This window comes from Canis lupus, chromosome 7 (assembly GCF_011100685.1).
Source record: "Canis lupus familiaris isolate Mischka breed German Shepherd chromosome 7, alternate assembly UU_Cfam_GSD_1.0, whole genome shotgun sequence".
Taxonomy (NCBI): Eukaryota; Metazoa; Chordata; class Mammalia; order Carnivora; family Canidae; genus Canis; species Canis lupus.
The window spans coordinates 26,746,708-26,774,548 of NC_049228.1; the positions used below are offsets into that span (position 1 = coordinate 26,746,708).

General features: G+C 36.7%; 1 protein-coding gene across 7 annotated transcripts in view; it reads right to left on the reverse strand.

Moving 5' to 3' along the window:
• Positions 1 to 27,841, reverse strand: part of DNM3 (dynamin 3) — a 547,820-nt gene that overhangs the window by 299,414 nt on the left and 220,565 nt on the right. For 5 of the 7 annotated variants that reach the window (XM_038542511.1, XM_038542508.1, XM_038542509.1 and 2 more), the window contains exons 12-14: positions 24,694 to 24,764; positions 4,436 to 4,487; positions 3,596 to 3,625 (exon numbers count right to left, since the gene is read on the reverse strand). In XM_038542511.1, the coding sequence (XP_038398439.1) occupies positions 3,596 to 3,625; positions 4,436 to 4,487; positions 24,694 to 24,764 (153 nt within the window). The remainder of the gene's footprint in view (positions 1 to 3,595; positions 3,626 to 4,435; positions 4,488 to 24,693; positions 24,765 to 27,841) is intronic. The other 2 variants (XM_038542513.1, XM_038542510.1) reach the window with 1 other exon arrangement.

Consider the following 27,841-nt stretch of genomic DNA (forward strand, 5'->3'; position numbering starts at 1 on the left):
GGCTTCCTACTACCTTTGAGATAAATAGTTCTCTGTCTCTTCTCAACTCTAGACACTTTTATCCAACAACTCTCTGGACACTTTTACTTCCTTCTCCCACAGTAACTCATATTCAACATATCTACCCTTACTAACTGAATCCAAATCTGAGTTTCTCACTATAATTCCTTCTCCATGGAGAGAACCATTATCTCACCTGTCCTAAATCAGATATCTAAACAGCATTGCTGATGATGACAAGTCCTCTCCCCAACATCCAGTTCATCACAAATCCTCCTCAGTGCATCAGCTTCTCCTCAAATCCAGCACAAACACCAAGCCCAGATCACCATAATCTCTTGTCTGCAACAGCCTCCTAACTCATCTCCTTTTTCTAACCTTGTCCTCCCTTCAAAACCTTTTACATACAGGCAGACTCATCTTGCTAAAATTTATGATTGTACTTGAAACCTTACAATGATACTCCATGGCTTTCAGCATCACAAAAAAAAAAAAAAAAAAAAAAAAAAAAAAAAAAAAAAAAGCTTCAGTAGAGCTGAGGCCCTAGTGAAGGAAGATGAAAAAATAATTAACAACATAAGAAGATAATAATGTCAAGACACAAGAGAGGGAAGGTGATTTTAGATCTAATGGTCAGGGCCAGTATATTCCCGAAGTGACATTTCAATGTGACCTGAAGGACCAGAAGAAAGTTGCCTTGAAAAAAAAAAAAGAGGTAGACTTCAGTTTGTTTACTTACCATCATCCCCCATGGGCTGTGAGGTCCCTGAGGATAGGACCCATGAATTATTCATCTTTCAGTTCTAAACATCTACCACAGTTTTTTATACTCTTAGGTTTTGAATACTTAACTGATGAGTGAAGGGATGAATTAAGGTTGCATTTAAATTATCGGGCAGTGTAACTTTAAGCTAATCGTGTGCTCACATTTTTTTGTATAAATGTTGACATCAACTTGTGGAAATTTCAAGCCAACAAATTTCTGGGCAGCCATAAATGAACAAGATAGTCTTTAAAGAGGGGTTTTGCTTTCCTTAAATCCTTCTAAAATATTTCAGAGCAGACTCTGTACAGCAGGATCTTTTATAACCAGGAGCCCAAAGGGAATATCACAATGGATGAACCATCATAGCACAGGGTATTTCAGCCCCACCAACCATAAAAAGCAGCATCAGTTAACAGTCTGGGCTCCAAGGGTCCCTGGCTTTGAGCTTCTTAATCGGCAAAAACTTCAAACCAACCTCAGACATTCAGATTCGTAAAGAAAATGATTTCAAATAGGTATGGTTCGTTTCTGCTAAGTAGCAAAAAGTAATAAAAGATTTTCTAAAATATACTGTACTGCCTGTAATTACAGAACTTGATCCTGGAATATAAGATATTTAGGTTCATAACCCCTTACTTGCAAAGTAAAAGGTTTGGGGGGTTTTAAAAATTTTTTAAAGATTTTATTTATTTATTCATGAGAGACACATAGAGACAGGCAGAGACATAGGCAGAGGGAGAAGCAGGCTCCCCACAGGGAGCCTGATGCAGGACTCGATCCCAGGACCCCGGGATCACAACCTGAGCTGAAGGCAGACATTCAACCACCGAGCCACCCAGGTGTCCAAAAGGTTTTTGTTTAAAACAAATAGGGGCACCTAGGTGGCTCAGTCAGTTAAGCAGCAACTCCTGATTTCAGCTCAGGTCATGATCTCAGAGTGGTGAGATCAAGCCCTGTGTTGTGCTCTGCACTGGGCCTGGAGCTTGCTTAAGATTCTCTTTCTCCCTCTGATCTGCCCCTCCCCTGCCTCTCTCTCTCTCTCTCTCTCTCTCTCTCTCTCTTTCCTTCTCTAAAAACATTTAAAATAGAAAAGTAAAACAAATAAACAAAACAAAACAAAAATTTAGCAGCAAAATATAACCTGATATGAAAATGTTTATCTCTCATTTAATCCACTTAGTGTGATGATTGTTCATTTGCTTTAATGAAGAAACATAACGTGTTTAATTAAAGGGTGCTGACTCTTGACCCCACATGAATATTGGGTAATATAGGATATATGCAATATATTTTTCTTCTAAAATTCAAAAATATACTTTTCTTCTAAAATCCAAAAAATATACTTTTCTTCTAAAATCCAAAAAATTCTGACATTAATGGCACAGCTGGCCCCAAGTGTTTTGGGTAGGGATCTATATTCTGTTATAAGACTCACCCAATTCTATTATCTTGAATTAAAGACTTCCATACTGTGTGGGCTTTGAAGTACTCAATGAAAGTAAAGTCACAGAAACACAATTAGCATTATTTCAGCATTTGGAAGCAATATATAATCGAAAACTGTTCTGAATTTCCTTTCAGATTGGTTTTAAAATATGCATTCATGCCACTATACTATTGCTTTTCCAATAAATATAAACTTCTATGAGCTAGAGCTTCCGATCATGAAGAAAGTTTTATGTATAAATCCATGACACATCAAGCCTTAATCTGGGCATTGCAATCTTCAGAATAATTTGCCAAAGCTTCTAATTTCCCCAAACGTTTCATTGTTCTCATTTGATAACTTTTGTAATTTTCTTACATTTTTATATTTTTATTCCGAAAGTTTCAAGAACAGCACCTGCCTGCTGAAAGCAAGGGAAATACTGTTTGCAGGGCACACATCCAGTACCCAGATGCAAACCTCTTTATGGAAATTACTTCTAATTCTCACAATCATCCTACAGATATATTTTTTATTCTTCTTTTCTATTCTTTTCATCATACAACTCAGGTTCAGTTTGTCCCAGGTCCCAGTGCTACTAAGTGACAGAGCAGAATTTGAACCCAGTAATGTCTAGTTCCAAAGTCTTTCTTCCAAAACGTCAGGGGCAAATAATTGGCCCAGGCTCCAATCTCATTCTCAACTTGAGCACAAATGAAAAAAGACTTTAGGGCTGCTTCATCTGTGGTACAAATGGGAGCGTAATGTTGTTGTTGTTTAATGCCTATGCCAGTAATTTTATAGTATCTCTACACTTCCATAAAATGAAGATAGGATATCTGGTTTTAAAAGATTCAACTTTAAAGGCATATAAGATAACAATCGATGTGATTTTGGTTTTGTTTTATTTTTTAATGAATACATATAATTGAGTAGGCTTATCAACATATACAACAAAATCAGATGTTTAATATTCACCCACCTTTTAGAAGCACCAACTACATTTATTGGAAATATGATTATACAAGTTGTAGAGAAAGGCTTATGCCTCATAACAACATAGCACAAAGAGACAGAGATGAAGATCATTAATGATTTTAATTATTTTAAGGCCCATTAAAATTAGAGAAATATCAAAGCACCCACAATGTTAAGGGTTTATTATTATAGCATTTTAGAGTTAACTAGTTCATACCTTTCAATCACAGCAAGTTATTAGCAGTGAAGGGATGAACCCTCTTAAGAGGATTTTTATTTCAATGATACAGTGTTACGGACAAGACAACCTAAGTTTAAAAAAATTAGTAGCAAGCGCTAGTTGAGTTAATCAGTTAAAGACAAACTGTGCCCTTGGGAAGCTAAATGAAAAAGCAACAGTAAAGCTTACAGAACTTAGCTCGTACAATTTGCCTTGAAGGCGGAAGATTGGTTCCCTGAAATAGCAAAGAATTATATGCTTTAGTTCAGAAAAAAGTTTTTAAAATAAAGTCTGTTATTACCTCTTCTCCTTTCAAAACAATGGAAAAAATTCTAGAGCAGAGGTTTCAATTTGTTCAATAATTGTACCTCTGAATTTAAAAAAACGTAAAATCATCATTGTTTTGACTTGAAAAGAAATAACAATACAAATATTCATTATCACATAAAACATAAAAGAAACAGCAAACTGTCAGAGTTAATGCAATCTCTGCAGAGCGCTATTAGTTAGAGACAGCGGGTCAGCCCAAAACACAAAAACCTAAAAGATCAGATCTTCTTAGGAATTAACATCTTCATTAACCAACAGGAATTTTTTGTGGCAGAGATTCAATCCAACAACTGCCATCTTTATGAGCTGTCCCTTCACTGTTACCAAGCTGTGCAAATGTGTGAACTAGTCAGCAGCACCAGAAGCTCATGCAACTACTCACCGTATTTCAACCTTGAACTGACTCACAGATTTGATGTTAAATCAAATTTAGGGGTAACATAAGCAAGCAAAGTAGGACACAAAGAGTCAATTGTGAAAAGCAGAGCAAATAGCAGAAAAGTTATCTAAAATAAATCATAAAGTGCATAAAATAGCAAAAATAAATAAATAAATAAAATGCAACACACTCCAAAAACCTTACAAGCAAAAACAAAACAAAAAGCTGCATTTTCAGCAAAGTTTGCACACGATTATTTTGCATTAAAAAATAATCAAGCGACTGAGTTCCAATTCTCTGGGGCAGGCATGCACTGATTATTCTAAAAATTCCTACCTGATTTCCAATTGTGTTTTTCTTGTGAACCTGACTGCTCCTCTGTTGAGCGCTGAGAAAAGCAAAGGAGACCATCGCTGAAGAAACTCATGAGATTTTTTTTGGAACAAGTAACACATATTAAAATATATACAGGTTTTCAAAATGTATCAACAACTCAGGCAGAGCAAATACCAAAAATCCAGGCCAGTTTAAGTCTGGAAGCAAGACCAGCTCAGGGGAATTAGTACCAATTAACCACACCAAACCATAAACATAAATCACAGGATAAAAAGTTGTATTGCCACATTAATCACATGAGTCTGTGCAAGGACTTCGGGTATTCTAGGAGGTATACAGAATAGCTGCAGTGAAAATGAACGGTTCACATTCATTGAGTATGTTATGTTCTAAGTGTTTTACAGGTATTAGTGACTTGGATTTAAATTTTTATTTTAACTCCATGAAGTAGTTACTATTATTCTTCTCATTTTATAGGAGGAGAGAATGAGTCACAGAGAAGCAAAGTGGCTTTCCCAAAGTTCCTCAGCTAATAAGTGGTGGTATCAAGTCATCTGATTCCAGATCCCAAACTCGTGCTATTATCCAGTCTCACTGCTTTGAATTCCACAACATTCTGACAGTTCCCATAGTGATCTCCAGCTTGGACCTATATCCCCTAACTCCAGACTCATAAATGTTTTGGACAATTCACCCTCTCCACTTGGATGTCTAATGGGCATCTCAAATGTAATAGGCCAAAACTGAACTTGTGATCTCCTTCCTAAAACCTGCTCCACCACAGTTTTCCCCTCCTCAGGGGCAATTCCATATTTCCAAGTGCTTAAGCCAAAATCCTCGTTTTCTCTCACACTCCATATCCAATCATGACCAAATGCTATTGACTCTACTTTTTTAAATGTATTCAAAATTCAGGTGACTGGTGTCTTGGTTGGTTAAGCGTCCAACTCTTGGTTTCAGCTAAGGTCATGATCTCGGGATCATTAGATCAAGCTCCACACTGGGCTCCATGCTCAATGGGAAGTCTGCTGGAGATTCTCTCTCTACCTTTGCCCCACTAATACTCCTATTTTCTCTCTCAAATAAATAAATAAATAAATAAATAAATAAATAAATGTTTAAAATAAAGTAAAATTTATTTAAAATTCAACATTTTGGGGCACCTGGCTGGCTCAGTTGGTGGAGCATGCCGACTCTTGATCTTGAGATTATAGATTCAAGTCCCATGATGGCTTTACTTTTACTTAAAAGTAAAATCTTTTAAAAATTAATTAATTTACTTAATTAAATAAAATTCAACATCTTTTTACCACTCCCAATTGTTACCACATTAGTCCAAGCCATGGTTATCTTATTGTTTTGATCACCTATTTTGGTCTCTGCTTCCACACTTGTCCCCCAAACATCAATCCTTAACACAGAGGCCAAAGTGATCCTTTTTTTAAAAAAAAGGGGCTTTCTGCCATTCTGCTCAAAACATTCTATACTATTATGCAATACTATTCTACCCAGGGTGAAAGTCCTTACCATGGTCCATAGGCCCTACTCAACTGACCTCCCACCCTCTGCCTCTTTAAACCATCTACTCTCCCCAACTTGTTCATGGAAGAGGTCCAGCCACACAGACTCCTTTCTTTTTTTTGGACCTGCCAAGCATGCTCCCACCTCAAAACCTTTATGCTACCTATTCCCTTTGTCTAGAATATGCATCCTCCATACATCAGCATGGCTCTCAGCATCACCTCTTTGAAGTCTTTTTTCAAATTTATCTTTTCAATGAGACCTACCATGATGACCCTATTCAAAATTGCATCCCTCCCTTCCAGTAGTCTCATCCTCTTTATACTGTTCTATTTTTCTCCATAGCACTTTATGCCTTCAAACATACTATATAGTTTACTGATTTTTGTGTGTATTATTTTCTGTCTTCTTCCATTACAACATAAGCTCTTGTGAGCAAAGGGTTTGTCTGTTCCATGCCCCCAGTGCCTAGAAACTATGTGGCACCCAGTTGGCTTCAACAAGCATCTGTTGAATAAGAAGTCCAATGAGATTGGTATCATTACAACATGAGCATAGAGGGATTAAGAGCTAGATATGACCCCAAAAATTTAACTCCAGAGCCCAGATATTTATGTGCTATGTTATTCTATATCTCAAAAGAATGAAGGCTTTCTTTGAGTAAACACTTATTGATACAAGAAATCACAAGTCATTGTGGTAATTCTGAAAAGCAGACCCTCTCATTAGTTGTTTAATAGTTTTTAGAAGCTGTTTTAGTGATGAAATAGTTTAAAATAGAGAAAATGTAGATTAAAGTCATTAATCAGCCATTTAAAGTGATGGGATATTGTGGTTCAGTAGCAGATCACAAATCACACATTTAGAACAGCTGTTCAAAATAGCAATCTCCTATAATCTACTGTGATGTATTTAAGCTGCTTCTCTTCACTCTCAGGAAGAAACATATACTACATTCAAATGAGGTTGAGGAAGGCATGAGTGGTAAAAGGGCACACAGTATTTGATTACTAAAGACATTTTATGTGTATTTTTTGTTTTGCTTTTCAATTTGCTAATATCAGGGTCTGACCTTCTTTCCTGTTTGTTATTTTCCTAGTTTTTAGTTAAATGCTTGCTTCTCTTAGTCACTATGAAATTCATCTCTCTCCAACCATTTCTCTACATAATCCAAATCTATATTATTTGGGTTTTTGTGGTGAGGTTGTAAATACAATAAAGTTTGTGTCAGGCTGTGGCCAGGGGTCGATGTGCCCACTGCCCTCTCGCTGCCCACAACGCCTCGAAGCATGGAGTGCATCTAAAGTATTTCTCTTCTGAGGCTTCAGATCTTGGCCATGCTTTTTTCCTCTGGGGCCTGAAGGATCCGCCCCTTCAGGGAAGAGCTGGGACCAGCTACTACTGTAGTGTGACCATGCCACCTTCACAGCTATGGTCAACATTTCCAAGTACCATAATTGTTCAGGATTTTCTTAAGAGGAAATGTTTTTAAATAAATCACTTACTAATGGTGATAATTTCAAACTATAATAGACCCACAGGTGTTTAAAGCAAACTATAGGGGACCCTTGAATTATGTGTAGATTCCCCTTAAAATCACATAGGAGAAAAATAGAACATAAAGCAAAAGTTAGAGACTGTTGATAATTCTCTGTGCAAAGAATATGGCCATACAGAGCACAGTGTCATATCTAAAAGTGAGTGTATGTGTGCAGACAGAGACAAGGGGTGAGGGATTAGACTAATTTCTTAGGTTCCCCTTAGATCCAAGATTACTTGAGATGCAAAGTTATTCTCAGAAGCTTATGACCTACACAGTAGATAAAGAGATTTTCCACTGACAGAACCTTTATCTACTAAATAATCATATTTAGGATCTACCATATTCTAAGAATATGTAGGAGTAAAAAGAGATATATTTTATAAGCCAATATCCAGTATTAGTGTTAAAAAATGGGGTGCCTGGGTGGCACAGTTGGTTGAGCATCTGACTCTTGGTTTCAGCTCAGATCATGATTTCAGGGTTGTGAGATCAAGCCCTGTGTTGGGCTCGGTGCTTATCACAGAGTTTGCTTCAGATTCTCTCTCTCCCACTCCCTCTGCCCCTCCTGCTTATGTTCTCTCTCTCTCTTTCTCAAATAAATCATCAATAAATCTTTTTTTAAAAAGCCCAAATCCTAAATTAACTTTACTTTTGACCTAAAGAATAATCTTTTCACAGCAACTGGCTCCATAAAGACAAAGATACTTATTAAAGATGTATATAGTACTTGAAGTTACTACATAAGCAACACAATAAAAAATAAACTGTCTAGTTATAAAACATTCTTTATAATAATTTTTATGTATGCTGTGATGATTGAACTAAAAACATTTCAAAATATTTATTTAAAAATGGGAGGACTCCTGGGAAAACAGCAGAGTAGGAGGATCCCAAGTTCACTTGGTCCAAGGAACACACCTGGATAACAGCCACATCAGTGCAACCACAGCAGAGAATAACCCAAAGACTGGCAGAATAGACTTTCCACAGTTCATCAGAGAGAGGACGTCACATCAAAAAATGTAGGGGGCAAAGATGCCATGGGGAGCCAGACTCCTGGTGAGACTAAGCAAAAATGCGAAGGACTCCATAAGCACAGAGAAGACCTTATACCAAGGATCCCAGGCACAGGGGATCTACAGGAGGAATATAAGTCCCCATAACAGCTGGCTTTGCAAACCCTTGGAACTTAACTTTGTGAGTTTTTTGGGTTTTTTTGTTTTTGTTTTTTTGTTGTTTTTTTGTTTGTTTGTTTTGTTTTGTTTTTTTACAACCAGTGAGACTTAACTCTGGAACTTAAAAAATTGGCAGACTCAAGTCTGGGAGCTATGGAGAGAGATAAGAATCTGAATCCCTGCCCCTAATGAGACAGTACAACAAACAATCCCACCTAGATACAGCATAGAAGCAGCAGTTTGAAAAGGCACAAGGGGTTATGGGAAGGAGATTTATTTACTAATTTCAGAATGCATGCTAGAGGGGCAGAGATCTTTAGGAGAGTTCTCCAAGAACAAAAGAGCTATAAAATGCCATTTCTTCCTACCTGCCTACCCCTACCCCAAGCCTAGATCTTGACATCTTGATCAGACATCTTGGAAACCAATACGCTCCACCTACCTTGCTGACACTGTGCACCCCACCCCTGCATTCTCTTGTGAATTCACCCCATCCAAAACCCTCCACTCTGTAGGAGTCCTCCCAAAGTGGCTCCTACTGCATCTCATCCTGCAAGCAGCCCCAACAGGGACTGGCACCACTCCAAAGTGACTCCTGTCCTGGTGAGAGACGAAGATAACCACACTCCAACTCCACTGCAGCCCTAGCAGCCTGGCCTTACAACTGACAGTGTAGAGAGTGCCCTGCTGATCAGTACATTTGCAGTCCCAATGGTATGGGGGAAGGGGTCTTTGTCTAACTGCCAGCCCCACCCACCAATAAAAACCTCCAGGGAGGCAGCACAGAGAGAAAGCCCTGCAGTTTGGGGTCACTTTGCAACCCTAACAAACAGGCTGAGAGGACAGGCCTCTGGTCTGACTGCCCCATCACCCAACTACAAGTCCACAGGCACCCCTGGCTGGCCCCTTAACAGCACAGGGACCAAATCTTGCCCACAACAGGTAAAGTGAGCCATTGCAGTTGACTGGACTGAAGGCAAAGAAGGCTGCCACAATATTAGGGCACATGAAACCCACACAGGAGACACCTCTGGAGTGCCTGGTTCTGCTGAACAGAAGACGTTGTGCTACAGGGCACCACAGGCTTCTACCTCATAAAACTACTACTTTCAAGATCCAGGAGACATAACTGCTTTTCCTAATACATAGAAACACAGACAAAATGAGGAGACAGAGGAATACGTCACAAATGAAAGAACAGGACAAAATCACCAGGAACAGAGCTAAATGAAACAAAGACAAGAATATGCCTGATTAAAAAAAAAAAAAAATCAAAGTAATTACACCTACTGGACTTGAGAAAAAAAATGGAGGATCTAGTGAGACCTTCAACAAAAAGATAGAAGATATAAAAAAGAACCAATCAGATGAAGAACTCAATAAATGAAATAAAAAATACACTAAAGGAATCAAAAGTACAGTTGAGGAGGCAGAAGAATGGATCAGCAAGCTGGAAGACAGAGTACTGGAAAGAAACTAAAATGAACAGAAAAAAAAAAGAATAATAAAAAATGAGAATAGGTTAAGGGAACTCATTAAGCATAATAATATTTGCATTTTGGGATCCCAGAAAGAGAAAAGAGAAAGGAAGGAGAAAATTTATTTTAAAAATTAATAGCTCTAAACTTCCCTAATCTATGAAGGGAAACAGGTATCTGATTTCAGGAGGCACAGAGAGCCTCCAATAAAAATCAACCCAAGAAGGTCCACCTCAAGACACATAATAATTAAAATGGCAAAAAATAGTGATAAAGAGAGAAGTTTAAAAGCAGCAAGAGAAAAGAAAACATTTTTTTTAAAGATTTTATTTATTCATTCATGAGAGACATAGAGAAAGAGAGAGGCAGAGACACAGGCAGAGGGAGAAGCAGGCTCCATGCAGGGAGCCCAACATGGGACTCGATCCTGGGTCTCCAGGATCAGGCCCAGGGCTGAAGGCGGCACTAAACCACTGAGCTACCTGGGCTGCCCCAAGAAAACATTTACATACAAGGGAAACCCGGTAAGGCTCAGCTGATTTTTTTCAGCAGAAACTTTGCAAGCCAGAAGAGAGTGGCATGATATATTCAAAGTACTGAAAAGAAAAAAAAACTACAACCAAACATACTTTACTCAGTATGGCTATCATTCAGAATAGAAGGAGAGATAAAGAATTTCCCAGACAACAAAAGTTAAAGGAGTTCATCACAAATAAACCAGACTTACAAGAAACATTAAAGGGAATCCCTTGAATGGAAAGAAAAGGCCATACTCAGGAGTAAGAAAATTGTGAAAGGAAAAAAATTTCACAGTTAAATATAAACATAATAAAAGTATTAGATTAATCACTCATAAAACAAGGTTGGAGGTTAAAGCACAAAGGCAGTAAAATCAGATCTATAAAAAATCAGTCAAGAGATTCATGAAATAAGAGGAGATAAAGTATGACATCATATACATAAAACATGGGAGGGGGAGGAAAACTAGTGCTTTTAGAATGAGTTCAAACTTAAGTGACCATCAACTTAATTTAGACTGCTTTATGCATAAGATGTTATATATGAGTGTAAGGGCAGATGCAAATTAGAAACCTATAATACATATGCAAAAAATAAAGAGAAAGCAATCTAAGCATATCACTAAAGAAAGCCATCAAACCACAAGGGAAGAGAGCAAAAGAAGTAAGGAACAGAGAACTACAAAAACAACCAGAAAACAAGTAACAAAATGGCAATTAGTACATACTAATCAATAATTAGTTTGAATATAAATGGACTAAATGCTCCAATCAAAAGACATTGTGTGACCGATGGATTTAAAAAAAAAAAAAAAAAGCAAGACCCATCTATGGGCTACCTATAAGAAACTTATTTCAGACCTAAAGGCACAAGTAAATTGAAAGTGAAGGGATGGAAAAAGCATATACCATGTAAATGGAAGCAAAAAGAAAGATAGGATAGCAGTATTTTTATCAGACAAAATAGACTTTAAAATAAAGACTGTAAATAAGAGACAAAGAAGGACACTACATAATGATAAAGGCAAAAATCCAACAAGAGGATATAACAGTTGTAAATATTTGTAGACCCAACATAAGAACTAAATACATAAAGCAACTATTAACAGACATTCAGGAAGAAACTGACAGTAATACAATAGTAGGGAACTTTAACACCCCACTCACATCAGTGGATAGATGCTCCAGGCAGAATATTAACAAAGAAATAGAATCTTTGAGTGACACATTAAACTAAATGGATCTAGGGATCCCTGGGTGGCTCAGCAGTTTAGCACCTGCCTTTGGCCTAGGGCATGATCCTGGAGTCCCAGGATCAAGTCCCACATCAGGCTCCCTGCATGGAGCCTGCTTCTCCCTCTGTGTCTTTGCCTGTCTCTCTTTCTGTGTCTCTCATGAATAAATAAAATCTTAAAAAAAAATAAATGGGTCTAACAGATAAATTTGAACATTCTATCCAAAAACACTGGAATACATTCAAGTCTACATGACACATTCTCCAGAATAGATCACATATTAGGCCACAAAACAAGGTTCAACAAATTAAAAAATATTGAAATCATATCATGGATCTTTTCTGACCACAATCGTATGAAACTAGAAGTCAATCACACCCAAAAAAAGTGCTGAAAAGAAATAACAGAATAACAGAAATAGACGGAGGCTAAATAACATGCTACTAAACAATGAATGTGTCAACCAAGAAATCAAAGAGGAAATTAAAAAATACATGGAGAGAAATGAAAATGAAAACACAGTGGTCCAAAATATTGGGGATGCAACATAAGCTGTTCAAAGAGGGACGATTATAGCAAAGCAGGCTTACCTCAAGAAGCAAAAAAAAAAAATTCAAATAAGCAACTTAACCTTATACCTATAGGAGCTAAAAAAGGAAAACAGAGCCTAATGCCCATAGACGGAAGAAAATAATAAAAAACTAGAGCAGAAAAAAATGAAATCGAGACTAAAAGAACAATAAAACAGATTAATGAAGCCAAAAGTTGGTTCCTTGAAAAAATCAACAAAATGGATAAACCTTTAGTTAGACTCATTAGGAAAAGGGAGAGATCTCAAATAAATAAAATCAGAAATGAAAAATAATAGCCCACACCACAGAAATAGAAAAGATTCTAAGAGACTATTATGGAAAACTAAATGCCAACAATCTGTACAACCTTCCAAAATTGAATTAGAAAGAAACAAAATTTGAACAGACTCATTACCAGCAGTGAAATCAAATCAGTAATTAAAACAAAAACAAAAACAAAACCCCCTCCTCCCAAAAAACAAAAGTCCAAGACCAGATGGCTTCACAGGTGAATTCTACCAAACATTTAAAGTAGAATTAATACCTATTCTTCTCAAAATATTCCAAATAATAGAGGAGGAAGGAAAGCATCCAAATTTATTCTGAGGCCAGCATTATCCTGATACTAAAACCAGATAAAAATACTACAAAAAAGAATACTACAGGCCAATATCTTTGATGAACATAGATGCAGAAATCCTCAAAAAAATATTAGCAAATCAAATCCAACAATACATTTAAAAAAATCATTCACCATGATGAAGCAGGATTTATCTATTTCAGGGATGCAAAGGTAGTTCAGTATTCACAAATCATTCGACGTGCTACATCACATTGACAAGAGAAAAGAGATAAACCGTATAATCACCTCACTAGATGCAGAAAAAGCATCTGACAAACTACAACATCCATTCATAATAAAAAACCTCTCAACAAGGTAGGTTTAGAGGGAATATACCTCAACGTAATAAAGTCCTAATATGAAAAACACACAGCTAACATTATAGTCAATGGTGAAAAACCAAGAGCTCCTCCTCTAAAAGCAGGAACAAGATCAGGATGTCCACTCTCATCACTTTTGTTCAACATAGTACTGGAAGTTTGAACCACAGCAATCAGACAAGAAAAGGAAGTAAAAGCCATCCAGATTGGTAAGGAGGAAGTAAAGCTGTCATTATTGGCAGATGACATGATACTATATATAGAAAACCTTAAAGAATCCACAAAAAAACTACTAGAACTAATACACAAATTCAATAGACTTGGGATAAAAAGTTAATATGTGAAAATTTGTTGTGTTTCTATACACTAATAATGAAATGGCAAAAAAGAGAAATTAAGAAAACATTTACAATTTACATCATTTACAATTGAACCAAAAAGAATAAAATACTGGAGGTGCCTAGATGGCTCAAGTTGGTTAAGCATCTGACCCTTGATTTCAGTTCAGGTCATAAGTTCAGGGTCATGGGATGGAGGCCTGTATCAGGCTCTGTGCTGGGCATGGAGCCTGTGCATGATTCTTTCTCTCCATCTGCCCTTACCCCCTGCTCTCAAATATAGTAATAAACTTAACCACAGTGATGCTCATGGATCAGAAGAACCAATATTGTTTAAATGTCCATACTACCCAAAGTAATCTACACATTTCATGCAATCCCTATCAAAATATCAGCAGCATTTTTCACATAACTAGAACAAATATTACTAACACTTGTATGAAATAACAAAAGACTCCAAATAGCCAAAGCAATCTTGAGAAAGAGAAAGAAAGATGAAAGTGTCACAATCCTAGGTCTTAAGATACACTACAAAGTTGTAATCATCAAAACAGTATGAGACAGGCACAAAAACAGACACATATATCACTGGAACAGAAAAGAGAGGCCAGAAATAAACCTATGTTTTTATGGTTAACTGATCTATAACAAAGGAGACAAGAATTTACAATGGGAAAAAGATAGTTTCTTTGACAAATAGCATTGGGAAAACTAGACAGCTGCAGGCAAAAGAATGAAACTGGATCACTTTCTTACATCATACACAAAAATAAACTCAAAATGGTTTAAATACCTAACTGTGAGACTTGAAACCATATAATTCCTAGAAAAAAAACATAGGTGCTAATTTCTTTGACATCTACCATAGAAACATATTTTCTAGATATGTCTCCTTTGGCAAGGGACACAAAGGCAAAATTAAACTATTGGGACTATGCCAAAATAAAAAGCTTCTGCAGAGCAAAGGAAATCATCAACAAATGAAAAGAAAAACTACTGAATAGGAGGACATATTGCAAATGATATATTCAATTATAGGTACATATACAAAATATATAAAGGAACTTATACAACTCAACACCCAAAAACCAAATAATCCAATTTTTAAAAGGGCAGAAGACCTGATTAGACATTTTTCCAAAGAAGATATAGAGATAGCCAAAGGACACATAAAAAGATTTTCAAAATAACTAATCATCAGGGAAATGCTAATCAAAACCACAATATGATATCACCCACACCTGTCAGAATGGATAAAATAAAAAACAGAAGAAATAACAAGTGTTGGCAAAGATGAAAAGAAAAAGGAAACCTCATGCACTGCTGGTGGGAATGTAACCTGGTGCAGCCGCTGAGGAAAACAGTATGGAAGTTCCTCAAAAAATTTAAAATAGAATTACCATATGATCCAGTAATCCCATTAAAGGGTATTTACCCAACAAAAATGAAAACAATTTAAAGGATATATGCACTTTTATGTTTATTTCAGCATTATTTACAATAGCCAAGATATGCAAGCAACCCATGTGTCCATCTATAGATGTATGGCTAAAGATTTAGTATATGTACACACACACACACACACACACACACACACACACTATGGATTATTACTCAGCCTTTAAAAAGAATGAAATCTTGCCATTTGCAACAACACAGATGGACCTCAAAAGTTATTATTCTAACTGAAATAAATCAGAGAAAGACAAGTACTAAATGATTTCACTCATATGTGGAATTAAGAAACAAAACAAATGAACAAAGATAAAAGAGACAATAAAACATTCTTAAATACAGAGAACCAACTGGTGGTTGCCAGAGGGGAGGTTGGTGGGGGATGAGTGAAATAGATAAAAGGGATTAAGGGTACTTATCTTGATGAGCAATGAGAAATATATAGAATTGTTGAATCATTATACTATACACTTGAAAGGAATTTTTTTAAAGAATTTAACACTGTATGCTAATTATACTTGAATTTTTAAAAATAAACTAAGAGGGATCCCTGGGTGGCGCAGCGATTTAGCGCCTGCCTTTGGCCCAGGGCGCGATCCTGGAGACCAGGGATCGAATCCCACGTCGGGCTCCCGGTGCATGGAGCCTGCTTCTCCCTCTGCCTGTGTCTCTGCCTCTCTCTCTCTCTCACTGTGTGCCTATCATAAATAAATAAAATAAAATAAAAAATTAAAAAAAGAAAAGAATTTACTAAAAATAAACTAAGAAAATAAATTAAGTTAAATTTAAAAATACAAATACAAATTAAAACGTAATCATGAGAAACCATGTAAGGACCTGCAAGTTATCTTGAGCCTTTGGACATATTCTTGGTGATAGGTACTTGGTTGGTTATATCCACAACATTGAAAATATACCTATATATAATGCTTTACCCTGACATAAGTCAAAAATTTTAGGGCACCAGTTATCTGCAAGACACTCTGTAGAAGATATAAACACAAATAACGTATCATCCTTGTCATCAGAAGCCTCCAATTTACCCAGTGTAGGTAGTGAGAAATATACACAAAACACAACATAGAAAAAATAAGCTCTATGAAAATAAATATGTGAGGATATAACAGAAAGCTAAAAAATAAGGTGCTTTTATTCCAAATGTAGGATATAATTACCTTATATCTTCTTATTCTGTGTGTGTTTGTTCTTAATTGTATAAATTTCTATTACACGCAAGTCACTGTGGAAGGCTTTGTTAAAGCTCTAACACACATAAAACTAAATGAGGTTTATTTAGTTTAATTTTCTGAGACTTAATGATTTTAAAAGTATATAAGAGGTTTAAAATTTTGTAAAAATAAGAGCACAACTGAATTCATTCAAAGAAGAAAATCTGTATTATCTTTTAGCTCAAAAATTTTTTTTACATATTGGTTTCTATCCTTGTCCATGTGCACACACAATAAGAGATTCAAATAACAAGTGCATGCCAAGGAGGTGTGTGTCCATTTTCAAATAAGTCCTATACATAGTAATTGGTCTGTATGTTCAGAGAAAAGAAAGATTATTTTGGTCTGATGTGATCTGAGATTTTCACAGAAAACTTGAAAAGAGGTTAAACTTTAATAAAGGAAGACAAGCAACTGCATTCCAAGAGAATAGGGTAGTATTAGCAAAGCCAGGAGGTAGAAAAAATGAGGCATGTAGAGAAGTTGTGGAAAGTAAAACTATTACGGCAAAATTATATAATCATAGACTCAGGTTTGTAAAATGACCTTAAAAGCCATCTAGTACAATAACTGTATGTTGAGGCCAATTATGAAGAATTTGGCCACTATATTAGAGGCAGCAAAAAGTATTCAAAGTTTCTGAGCCAGCAAATGACATGATCAAAGCAATGTTTTAGTAAAATTACCTCCCTGAAATGGGTAGTATTGACTCTGAAGCAGGGAAGATAGGAAACAGCCAGCCTAGATCCCCTCCTTCTGACTGCTGGAGTCCTGCTCAGCTTTCAGAGTCAATCGAGTACCATTTCTGGATTATGCCTTCTTAGAAATCTCCAATTATTTCTCTTTCCCATGAACTCCCAAAGCTCTTCGTCTGTGCCTGTATTATACAAACAGACCTTGTTATAGGCAGATCTCTAACTCCCTCCAACTATGTCTGCTCCTTGATGGCTGATGATGTGTTGCATTAATCTGGGTATCTTTCCCTCTCTTACCACTGGAATTACCCAGCACAGTGTTTATAGTAGTTTCTTAAGAGATATTTATGAAAGTATGTGGTGCCTGGGTGACTCAGTTGGTTAAGTGTCTGCCTTTGGCTCAGGGTCCTAGGATCCAGCCCCATGTCAGGCTTTCTGCTCAGCAGAGAATCTACTTCTCCCTCTGTGCTCTCTCTCTTTCACTCTCAAATAAATCAAATCTTTTTAAAAAAAGAAATATTCATGAAATTATATTTTGATACCAAGGTTATTTTTAACTAGATTATTAATATTTATCTGCAATAAGAAATTTAAATAATATAAAAAAGTGTGCCATAGACATGTGCTGCAGCAAGAGTATGGTACATTGGGGCACCCGGGTGGCTCAGCGGTTGAGCATCTGCCCAGAGTCCTGGGATTGAGTCCTGCATCAGGCTGCCCAGAGGGAGCCAGCTTCTCCCCTTGCCTATGTCTCTCATTAATAAATAAATAGAATCTTAAAAAAAAAAAAAAGAGTGTGGTACCTTGAGGGAGATGCAAAAGTGGTCAGTCTGACCAGAAGGATAGGGGCTAGGGGATGGGCCAGAGAAAAACAATGATGATAGAATAGCCTGAAGAGGTAAGCAGAAGACAGACTCCACGGGACCTTGAAAACCACACTAATGAGTTTAGACTTTATTCTGAAAGTAATAGGGAATCCCAAAAGGAATGAGAATGAACATACCAAGAGGCAGGGAGACCTGCTATAGTAACCCAGGCAAAGGAAGACTAACTTTAGTAGTCTTAATGATGACAGGAAGAAATAGACAAATTCAAAAAATATTATAGAGGTAGAATCAAATGGACTGGATAAAGATGGAGGGAAACAAAGATGAGGGGAAGAAAGAATAGAGAATGATGCTCAGGTTCCTGGTGTGAACAACTGGGAGTTTCCATCCACAGAGAGAGGGAACAATGGAGAGGACTAAATTCTAAGACCACATGATGAGTTTAATTTAGGAATATTTGGTTGTGGTTTCCACAGGATATACAAGTAGAGATGCCTAGTATGTAATAGAATATGGTATACAGTCTAGGAAAAAGTTCTGGAATGGATGTCTAGGTTTAGAATCATTAGATAAAGGGGGTAACTGCAACCATTACAATGGGAGTTATTGGTCAGGGACAGTGCAGAAAAGAGGATCTATGAAAGAATCGTGATTTAAAAAAAAAACAAAACAGTTTTTAAGCCATGTTTGGAGGATGAAGAGCTCCAAATAAAACTGAGGAGCGGCTAGAAGAAAAAGAGGAAAGCCAGGAGATAGTTGAGCAGTGCTGAAGTAAAGGGCAGCGCTCAACAAGACATGGTTATGGTATAAAATGGAAGACTCAGAATTGCCCATTGGATCAGCTGTTTTGTCTCAACCAAAAGCAGTCTCAGTACAGTAATGTGGCAGAAACAAGACTGCAGTGGGCTGAAAAGTGAAAGAGACGTGAGAAAGAAAAAAAGGGAAATCTAAATGTTGACTCTACATCAACTCATAGAGGGCTCAAATAAATCAAGGAAATGGAGTCCCTCAGAGATGCAGATTCCACAGCAGACATTAGGGTGTGCCTCACCCTCCACTACTATGTTTAGTTTGTAGAAGAGACTTGGAAATCAATTTAACTTTAATAGTAACCATGATAGAGAAAAAACCAGCAAAATGGCAACATACAGACTTAAGGCAGTATAAGGAAAAAGCCCTTTATGATCCTTTGGTGATAGAGCAATTCAAGAGTTGACTGCATATTCCTAAGCCTCGGGGTTTGCTTAGCAGCAGCTAACAAAGTTATCTCCTTTTCCTCTTCTAGTAGCCACTATTGTAGGTCACCACCAAGCTGTTACCAATGAAGGACTCACAGCAGTCAGCTGGACTCACCATACTCTAGAACTCTGCTGTTCAATACAGTTACTGGTAGCCAAATGTGGCTATTTAAATCAACATTTTAATTAAAATTTAATTTAACTTTCATTTCTTTTCTTTTGTTTTGTAGGCCACATTTAAGCTACTCAATAGATACATGTGGCTGGTGGCTACTGTATTGGACAGCACAGATTATAAATTATTCCATCCCTTCGGAAAGTTCTACTGGACAGCACTGCTCTGGAATTAAGTTAAGCTCTTTCAGAATGTCCTTTTATACTACCCCAAGAAGATTATGAACACTTGCCAAGAGTCCCAAGAGTACAGCTTATCACATCCCAGCTTGGCTCCATCTAATCAGATTGAAGCCAAAAGGGAAAAAAAACTACATAATGTCAATTCCCCCTGCAAGATCTTCAGTGAAGTCACAGGCTAAATATTACGCAAGAAAATCCTCCAGGATTTGGGGGCCTATCAAAGAAGGATGACTCACCTTCTAAGATCCACTTCAGAGATGAAGATAATGTTCAAAATAACAGATTTGAGAATGAAAGAGAAAAGTAGAAGTCTGCTGATTTTTAAAATGGTGCTTAAAACATTAGAATTCATAACTTATTTGAATAGGTGATTTTTTTAATAGGTGATATTAATGATGCCCTTGCAAGTTGTTCAACCCTGTATTTCTACTTGATACCAGTCCCAGTAAAGCAACCAAGCATTTAATTCCTGAATTTGTATATGAGTCAAAAGAATCATCAATCTTGTTATAATACCCAAAATTTGATTCCATAAGAGAGAGAACATTTTTGTGTTAAAGAATAGGAACTAAAAACACCCTTATGATATAATATAATTATGTATTAGGAAAAAAAAGGGAAAAAAACACATTGCTCTGGAATTTGATGCCAAGGTTTCCATATACCACCACCTTTAATAAAATGGCAACAGGGGTACCTGAGTGGCTCAGTCAGTTAGGCATCTGCCTTCAGCTCAGGTCATAATCCCACATTGGGCTTCCTTGTTTGTTGGAAGCCTGCTTCTCCCTCTCCCTTTGCTGCCCGCCCACCGCTTGTGCTTGCTCTTACTCTTTCTCTATCAAATAAATTAATAAAATCTTTTTTTAAGTGGCAACAAAGGCACTCCAGAGGATCAGAAAAGAGATACCATGAATATTACAACCAATAGAATTTTCCTGGTACTCATATAATAAGGAACTGAAATCTGCACACTTTCAACTATGAGAAAACAGGTGCTGAGACCTACCCAGCAGATTGAAAAACGGACTTGGTCTGCCACTCACAGCATAGAGATATTACTGTTGATGGTCTATATCTAGAGCCTATTTTTCTTTTAAACAATTGGACTGTATAGGTTATAGACGGAAGGCAAATTGTGCCCATGAAACAAATGAAGAAGAGCACAAGAAATATGAAAGTTCACTTTCCAAGGCATTCAGCTAACAAGCTTGCCTTTCTATTCAAATATAGCAGGGTTACAGAGAAAGAGGGGAAGTGAATAAAAGAACAATTGGAGTAGCTTTTGTTTTCTTAAATAACAAAACCTAGTATTGTGTAAAAAAAAAAAAAAGAATGTAGGGTTGGTTTTTTTTTTTCAACAGAGATAATCAATTAAAATCCTTAAGTCCTGAGGTAAGTTGATGTTTTCTTCTGAAATATTGGACTTTTAGATTCAGAAACTATAATATAAAGATCAAGCTTTCAAAAATCAGGAAATTCCAAAGCAAGCCTACAGCAGTGCTTACTTGGATACATTACACATGGTACATATTTTACGGTCCATGTTTGACAAATAGCTGGGAGATGAAAAAAATTCCACACATTCAGCATGGCAGAGTAAGGCCTACAGCAGAAAGGGGAAGTCTGGGCACTACTCTGAGAATTAATATTCTGTTAATCTAATTTTAGCAATTTGTTTTCTTTTTTTTTTTTTTAATTTTAAGAAAAGTTATCCCAACCTTTTAAAAAGATTTTATTTACTTATTCATGAGAGAAACAGAGAGAGAGAGAGAGAGAGGCAGAGACACAGGCCGAGGGAGAAGCAGGCTCCATGCAGGGAGCCCAATGTGGAACTCGATCCCAGATCCCGGGATCACGCCCTGAGCTAAAGGCAGACGCTCAACCACTGAGCCACTCAGGGATCCCTAAAATGTCATCCCAATTGAAAAAAACATATATGTGTGTAAAATGCTATGTCCATCAACATCCTATAAATCTGAGAGGTGGATCCCCTTTTTTGGCAACTCTCTAAATATCTCATGAAATAAATGCTTATTTTCCTCAACTCCAGACCTTAATTTTCTATCTTTGGAACTTAAAAATACTTACATAATTGTCTTCAAATATGGCTTGACTTTTCTTCTTTGATGGAAACAGCATTCCTGCCAACTTTAAAATTTATAGCTACAACCATATTTTTTTAATTTTTAAAAGCACAAAAAAAAATACCACAACCCCTTAAGTATTTTGAAATGAATATTTCTTCATATTTATAATTGTCCCATGTCACACTGAAATGTACTCCAACTCAGCATACAAATGGAAAGAACATTCACCTCTGAGTCGTGTTTAGAGATAATATCAGCAACTAAAAAAATTTTCCAGTGGCAATCATACTCCAATCATGATAAATTTCATAACAAAGTAAAATGGTACACCTAAAGTAATCAAATTCCTCTGTGGATCTGTGTGTGTGTGGAGGGGGGGCACTTTCTCACTTTTATAGACTACACCACAGTTTTCAAAAGCACTTTCCCATAACTTCATTAATTTGATCTTCCAACAATCCTGAAAGGTACACAAGACAGGGATTATTTATTATTCCATTTGATAGAGCAGTAAACTGAGATACAGAAAGGCTAAATGACTTGCCAAAACCCAAAGCTCACCAGTGACAAATCCTGGAAAAATTATCCAGACTGCTGACTCTTAGGCTAGTCCTTTAAAAGAAAGTTGAGATGTGCAGTTTAAATTAGATGAAAAATGTGCATAGTTGCTAGGTGCCTAAAGCAGTTTGAACAATGCTTCTTTTTTCTCCCTCAACATCATAAAGGTTCAAGCCTATCTCACTGCTGGGAAAATGGGGCAGTCACCTGGATTACAGAGAGACTGCATCAAAAAGTTGAGTTTGAAAGTATTTACATTTGCAAAATTATATGCTGTTGGAAACCTAGTCAATATAATAGTGAACAGTTTATGACATAGAAAATATTGTAACTCTAGACCATTTATCTTTAAAAATAAATAAGAGTATGGGGCACCTGGGTGATTCAGCTAGTTGAACAACCAAAGCGGTTTTGGCTCAGGTCATGATCTGAGGGTCATGAAATCAAGTCCCACATCAGGCTCCACACTCCAGGGAATCTGCTTGAATTCTCTCTTTTCTTCCTCCCCTACCCCAACCTACCCTCCTGCGTTCACACGTGATCTCTCTCTAAAATAATCTCTCTAAAATAAATAAATCTTTAAAAACAAACAAACAAATAAATAAATAAATAGATAAATGGATAAGGGGGGAAAGTTTCAAGAAGACTGACTATACGGATGAGATGAAATTGTAGCACTGATTACAAAACTTGTTCAAAGAATCGTGAATCCCTCCAAATTCCTTATGATTTTTGCTTCCTCGAATCAGGTACCACAGCAGGGCAACATTGCAACATCCTTTCCACTTTTAAGCTATAGTGTCAAGTTTGCATCTACATCTGCTACATTTTTATAAGAAACTAACAGGCATTTGTAACCAATAAAAATCAACATTAAAGGCAGCATTCCTGTTATTTCAAATGGCTCAAGGATTTGTTGTTCTTTTAAATTCCTCAAAGAAGCAAGTGAAGTAAATGGAGAACGTGTTGGCTTAACTTTTTTACATGTGTTTCTCTCTACTTTTCGATTATTAGGCAAGCTCCTCAAGACAAAAACATATTTTTTTCTTTTTCTTATATATTTTCCCCAATAGCAACAAGTGTAGTGCTTGGCACCAGCCACATGGAGTTCACTGAGTGTGCTGGAGACTGGGCAGAAATTCTCAAATCCCCCCTTCCAAGGCCAGGATAGAGAGGTGTATTAGAGTCTAGGTTTCTTCCTACTGTGATTTTGTGTAAGGAAATGAGCACTGCACTTGGTGAGAGCCACAGGGGCTAAAAGAGAGGGGAGCAGGTCTATATGAAATGCCTGTGAGAAAACACCTATCTAGAAGTTGGAGTGGGTAGTGTGGCTAAAAAGACAACTGGCCAAAGGAACATATTCATCACTGTGTTCTAACAACTTTACACATAGGTTATAGAAATAGTTGAGGAAAACGAATCTACCACACGATGGATACAAAATATAATACACCCTTGGTTAAGCCATCATGATCACAGCCAAGTTTAGAATGAGACCATTTTCTTTTGGATAATTGGGCCTTTGCTCCCTAATACATGCCTATAAATTCCTCAAGCCACTGTTTGGTTTAGCTTACATGACCTACATATCTGTTACTTCTAAGTCAGAGTGTAATTAGATAAATTTGTTTTATATTTTGTTATTATATTTTTCTATTTGTCCCTGTTCTTGAATATATAGTAATAGCACATAGGCCCCTTTACTTTGTATTTTATATAAAATAGACTGTGTTTTATATACTTGAAACCATGTATATGACACAAATATATTTTAGAGTTAGAATCAAAATTCCTTAAAAGCAAACAAAAACTGATTCTACTAAAGGCCAGGAAAAAATGGTAAATTCGGGGTCTTGAAAATGTCACATGATGAATAATCAACCCTAAATAACTAAGCATATGTATATGACAATATTTGTGAATATAGTAATAGAATACTAGAATATAACAGAATACATGTATGATAGAATAGTAATATATAGACAAGTATAAATAAAGTATACACACTTTATAGAAAAGAGCATGTTCATCCAAAAAGATTCCATCTAAGTTTACAAAGGGTAGTTTAAAAAAAAAAAAAAAACAGACCTCTATATTATGATTTAGGGATGTTAAAATAGCTTGTATCCTGTGAACTGCATTTGATACTTCAAATTTATGTGAGAAAGTGTTCCCAAACATATTTTAAATGTGCATCTGTTACTGCTTATCTATGAGAGTTCAAGTACAAACTGCAGACCATCATCCAAAAACAATGAATATCTAAGACACATATGACTTCACATGGCACACAATGAAAGAGCCAACTACGTTATCGAGAAAACATGGCCTCATGGCCGTGAGGTTCAGACCTCCTACATGGTCGACTCAGAGTTAATCCTGACACAGAATGTGCTCTCAAGAGTAGTATGGTTGTAGCAGAAATTTGCAATGTGCATTCTCAACAAATCAGCAGGAGGAATGCATGCAGCAATCAAGTGTTTCACGTACTTTGCAAACCCAATGAAATCTTCATGATTGGTGTTGATGTAGGAGACTTGGATGTCAATCAATAATAGTACCTATAAGTCAAAGAGAAACACTTCAGTGAAAATGCATTGTAAATATTCTCAAACACAAAACTCAGTAATTGCCCACAAATTATTTATCTTCATTTAATTTTTAAAAAGGTCTTCAGTTAAAATGAAAAGTTGCATTAAGTCTTTTCATTAGACTCATAATTTTCACTCTAAATTCAGAAATTAAAAATCTACCTCAAAAGTCTGAGTCCCCCATGAAGACAAAGTATTATAGTTTATAGGCAGGTACTCTATGCCTATTTAACATAGAACCTAGAATTATTCTCATCTTCTAAAATGTAGGCATAATGTCCAAAAGGACATGTGTGTATCAGTGAGGAGCTGCTCAGAGCTTCCTGCTCCTGTAGACACTGTATTTTAGCCATGAAATAACAATATCACCTCTTGCTTTTCCTCTTCTCTTGTATCTCTTTAAGATCCTTCTAGGCAAGCAGAAGAAACATCTTATCAACCAACTCAAAAAGGCAATATACAAATAAATAGAAAACTTCCTTGAGATCACTAGGCTTCATTATCAAAAGCAAAACTTCATTCAGTTCTCTGCTAAGAGATCACCTCATCACCTCTTGGCCCATTCTATCTAACAGCACTCTCTTTATATCCTATTACTCTGCCTTATTTTCCCTTGTAGCACTACCACCAGCTGACATAATAAGTATCTACCTGTTCAGTATACAGGCCCCATCTGCCATATCCACTGCTCTATCTCCAGGGCCTAGAACATCATGCACATTCAATCAAGATTTGTCAAGGAATGAACTGAATGCATGTTCCAGTAAACACGAAATATGAAAATGTTCTAATCACAAGATGCTTATAAATGCTAAATAAGAGATCTGGAAAGTCCCTCTGTAGAAAACATTCTTCAAATAGGAGATAAGAGAACTTAGAACAAGAGAGGGTAGAACAACCAACCAGAAACTGTAGAAAGAGAATTCTATTCCAGAAATATTCAAAATATAGTTCCTCTGTTTCCTTTTGTTCTCCCAATTGTGTTCCTTCTTTCTAGAATGCTGAGACTTGTTGATAGAAAAAAATACTTAAGAATCCCTGCCCATGGGGCATGTGGCTCAGTTGGTTGAGCGGCTGCCTTTGGCTCAGTCCATGATCCTAGGGTCCTGGGATCAAACCCTATGGGCTCCCCACTCTGCAGGGAGTCTGCTTCCCTCTCTCTGTCCGCCCCCTCAACTCATGCTTGTTCTCTCTCTCTTTCAAACAAATAGAATCTTAAGAAAAGGGGGAGCACCTGGGTGGCTCTGTTGGTTAAATGTCTTCTTTGGCTCAGATCATGATCCCAGAGACCCCCGATGGAGCCCCACATCAGGCTCCCTATTCAGCAGAGAGTATGCTTCTCCCCCTGTCTCCACACCTCCCAGCCTCATTTCTCTGATTTGCTTCCCTGCAAGACTGCAAGCAAGTTTCATGGAAGCTTACTTGACCACTTTATGCCCAGAATTTAGCATGATATACACAGTAGGTACCCAGTTAAGTATTTGTGGCTATAAATTTATTATTTTTACCAGCCATGAAGGAGACTTTAAAGGGAGCAATTTATTACCATATAATTATTTCATGGCCACTTATTATTGTCTTTCACTACCCAAAGCTATGAGCTCTGAGGCTTTGCTCTCATGGCTAATCTCAGCTGGTCATCTGATCAAATCTTGCTGTGAGTCCCAAGGGGACCTGACAAAAAGAATAAATGGATCACCCCAGATCCATCCCTACTACAAAACATAAAGTCAAGGTAAAGGCACTAATAGGTCAATAACATAATACTTGTATGAAAAAGTTTCATATTATAAGATACAATTTCATTTCTTCTCTTAATGAATAAAACTAAAGAGTTAGGAGGAATCATCATTATTAGATTATCTGTGGTATTGCCTCTATTCCCCCTACAATGAAGCCAGATTTTGTTAAATGTCATACTCCCAAATTCACTTGGCCAGGAGTCTGTATCAATAAACCATAATGTTTAAGCACAAATAAATTGTTGCCACCATAAAGAGCAAAATATCTACATAATTCTCAACACTGCCAAAGGCTGTCATGAATATCTTGGCCGTTCATCCACATTAACTTGGACTACAGTATAGGAAAAAAGTAGAAAAAAAATAAAAACTATGGCTGCTCTCATTCATATTCCTGGAAACTGGGAGTCTGTGTTCATCCTAGGAAAAGAGCCAGGTCGCATGTGGGGGATGAAAAGGAAAATAGTACATTTTTTTCTCATTTTTTCACTTTCTCAGAGTTTCTCACTGCCTTTTTAACCACAGTTATTGAATATTTAGTTAAAGAAAAGTAAAGCTGCCTCTGCTAGCAGTAATCACCCACAAAGTCAGCCATTTTCACATGCAATTACATGTATGGAAACATCTGGTATAATAGGTACTCAGATTTTTTTAAATGCATTTTAGAAAAAAGTTCACAGACAGGTTTATGGTTTCCCATATTTTTTAATTTTGAAGAATTTCTCCCTACAAAGCTTCCAGAGCAGAGGTTAGTAATCATTTATTTAAAATTTTTAAAAACTGAAAAAACTGCAAGAACACTTCAAGGCACTTCTGGTACAGAGGCTGGAGGAAATGGGCCCCTCTCTGACCAGCTACTTCAGAAGCATCATATGACCCCCAAGCAACAGAGTTCAGAACTCATATGTGAGATCTACGCAAACTGATATATTCACATTATCAAGATCATGCATGTTTCTACTGTGCTGCATAGGTCTACATTACAGGCGTCAAGCACCAGCTTTTTCAAGGAGTTGACTGATTAACTGTCAGATTAGGCCATTTGAAATGGTCACATCACTTAGGAGAGAGCCACCTGCTCCATCCCCTTATCTCCCACTTGGGGGGATGAATTCATCATTACATCAGAGGGGCAGATGGAAGACAATTTCTCTGGAAATCACAAAAAGGCAATTCTTTCTCATAAGACACTATGTGTCATAGCTCTTTAGGAAAAAAAGATGATAACAACTAAAATTAATGAAGAACTAAGAGCTGTATTTGGATTGTTTCATTTCATGTTCACAAAATGGCTTTGAGTTAACC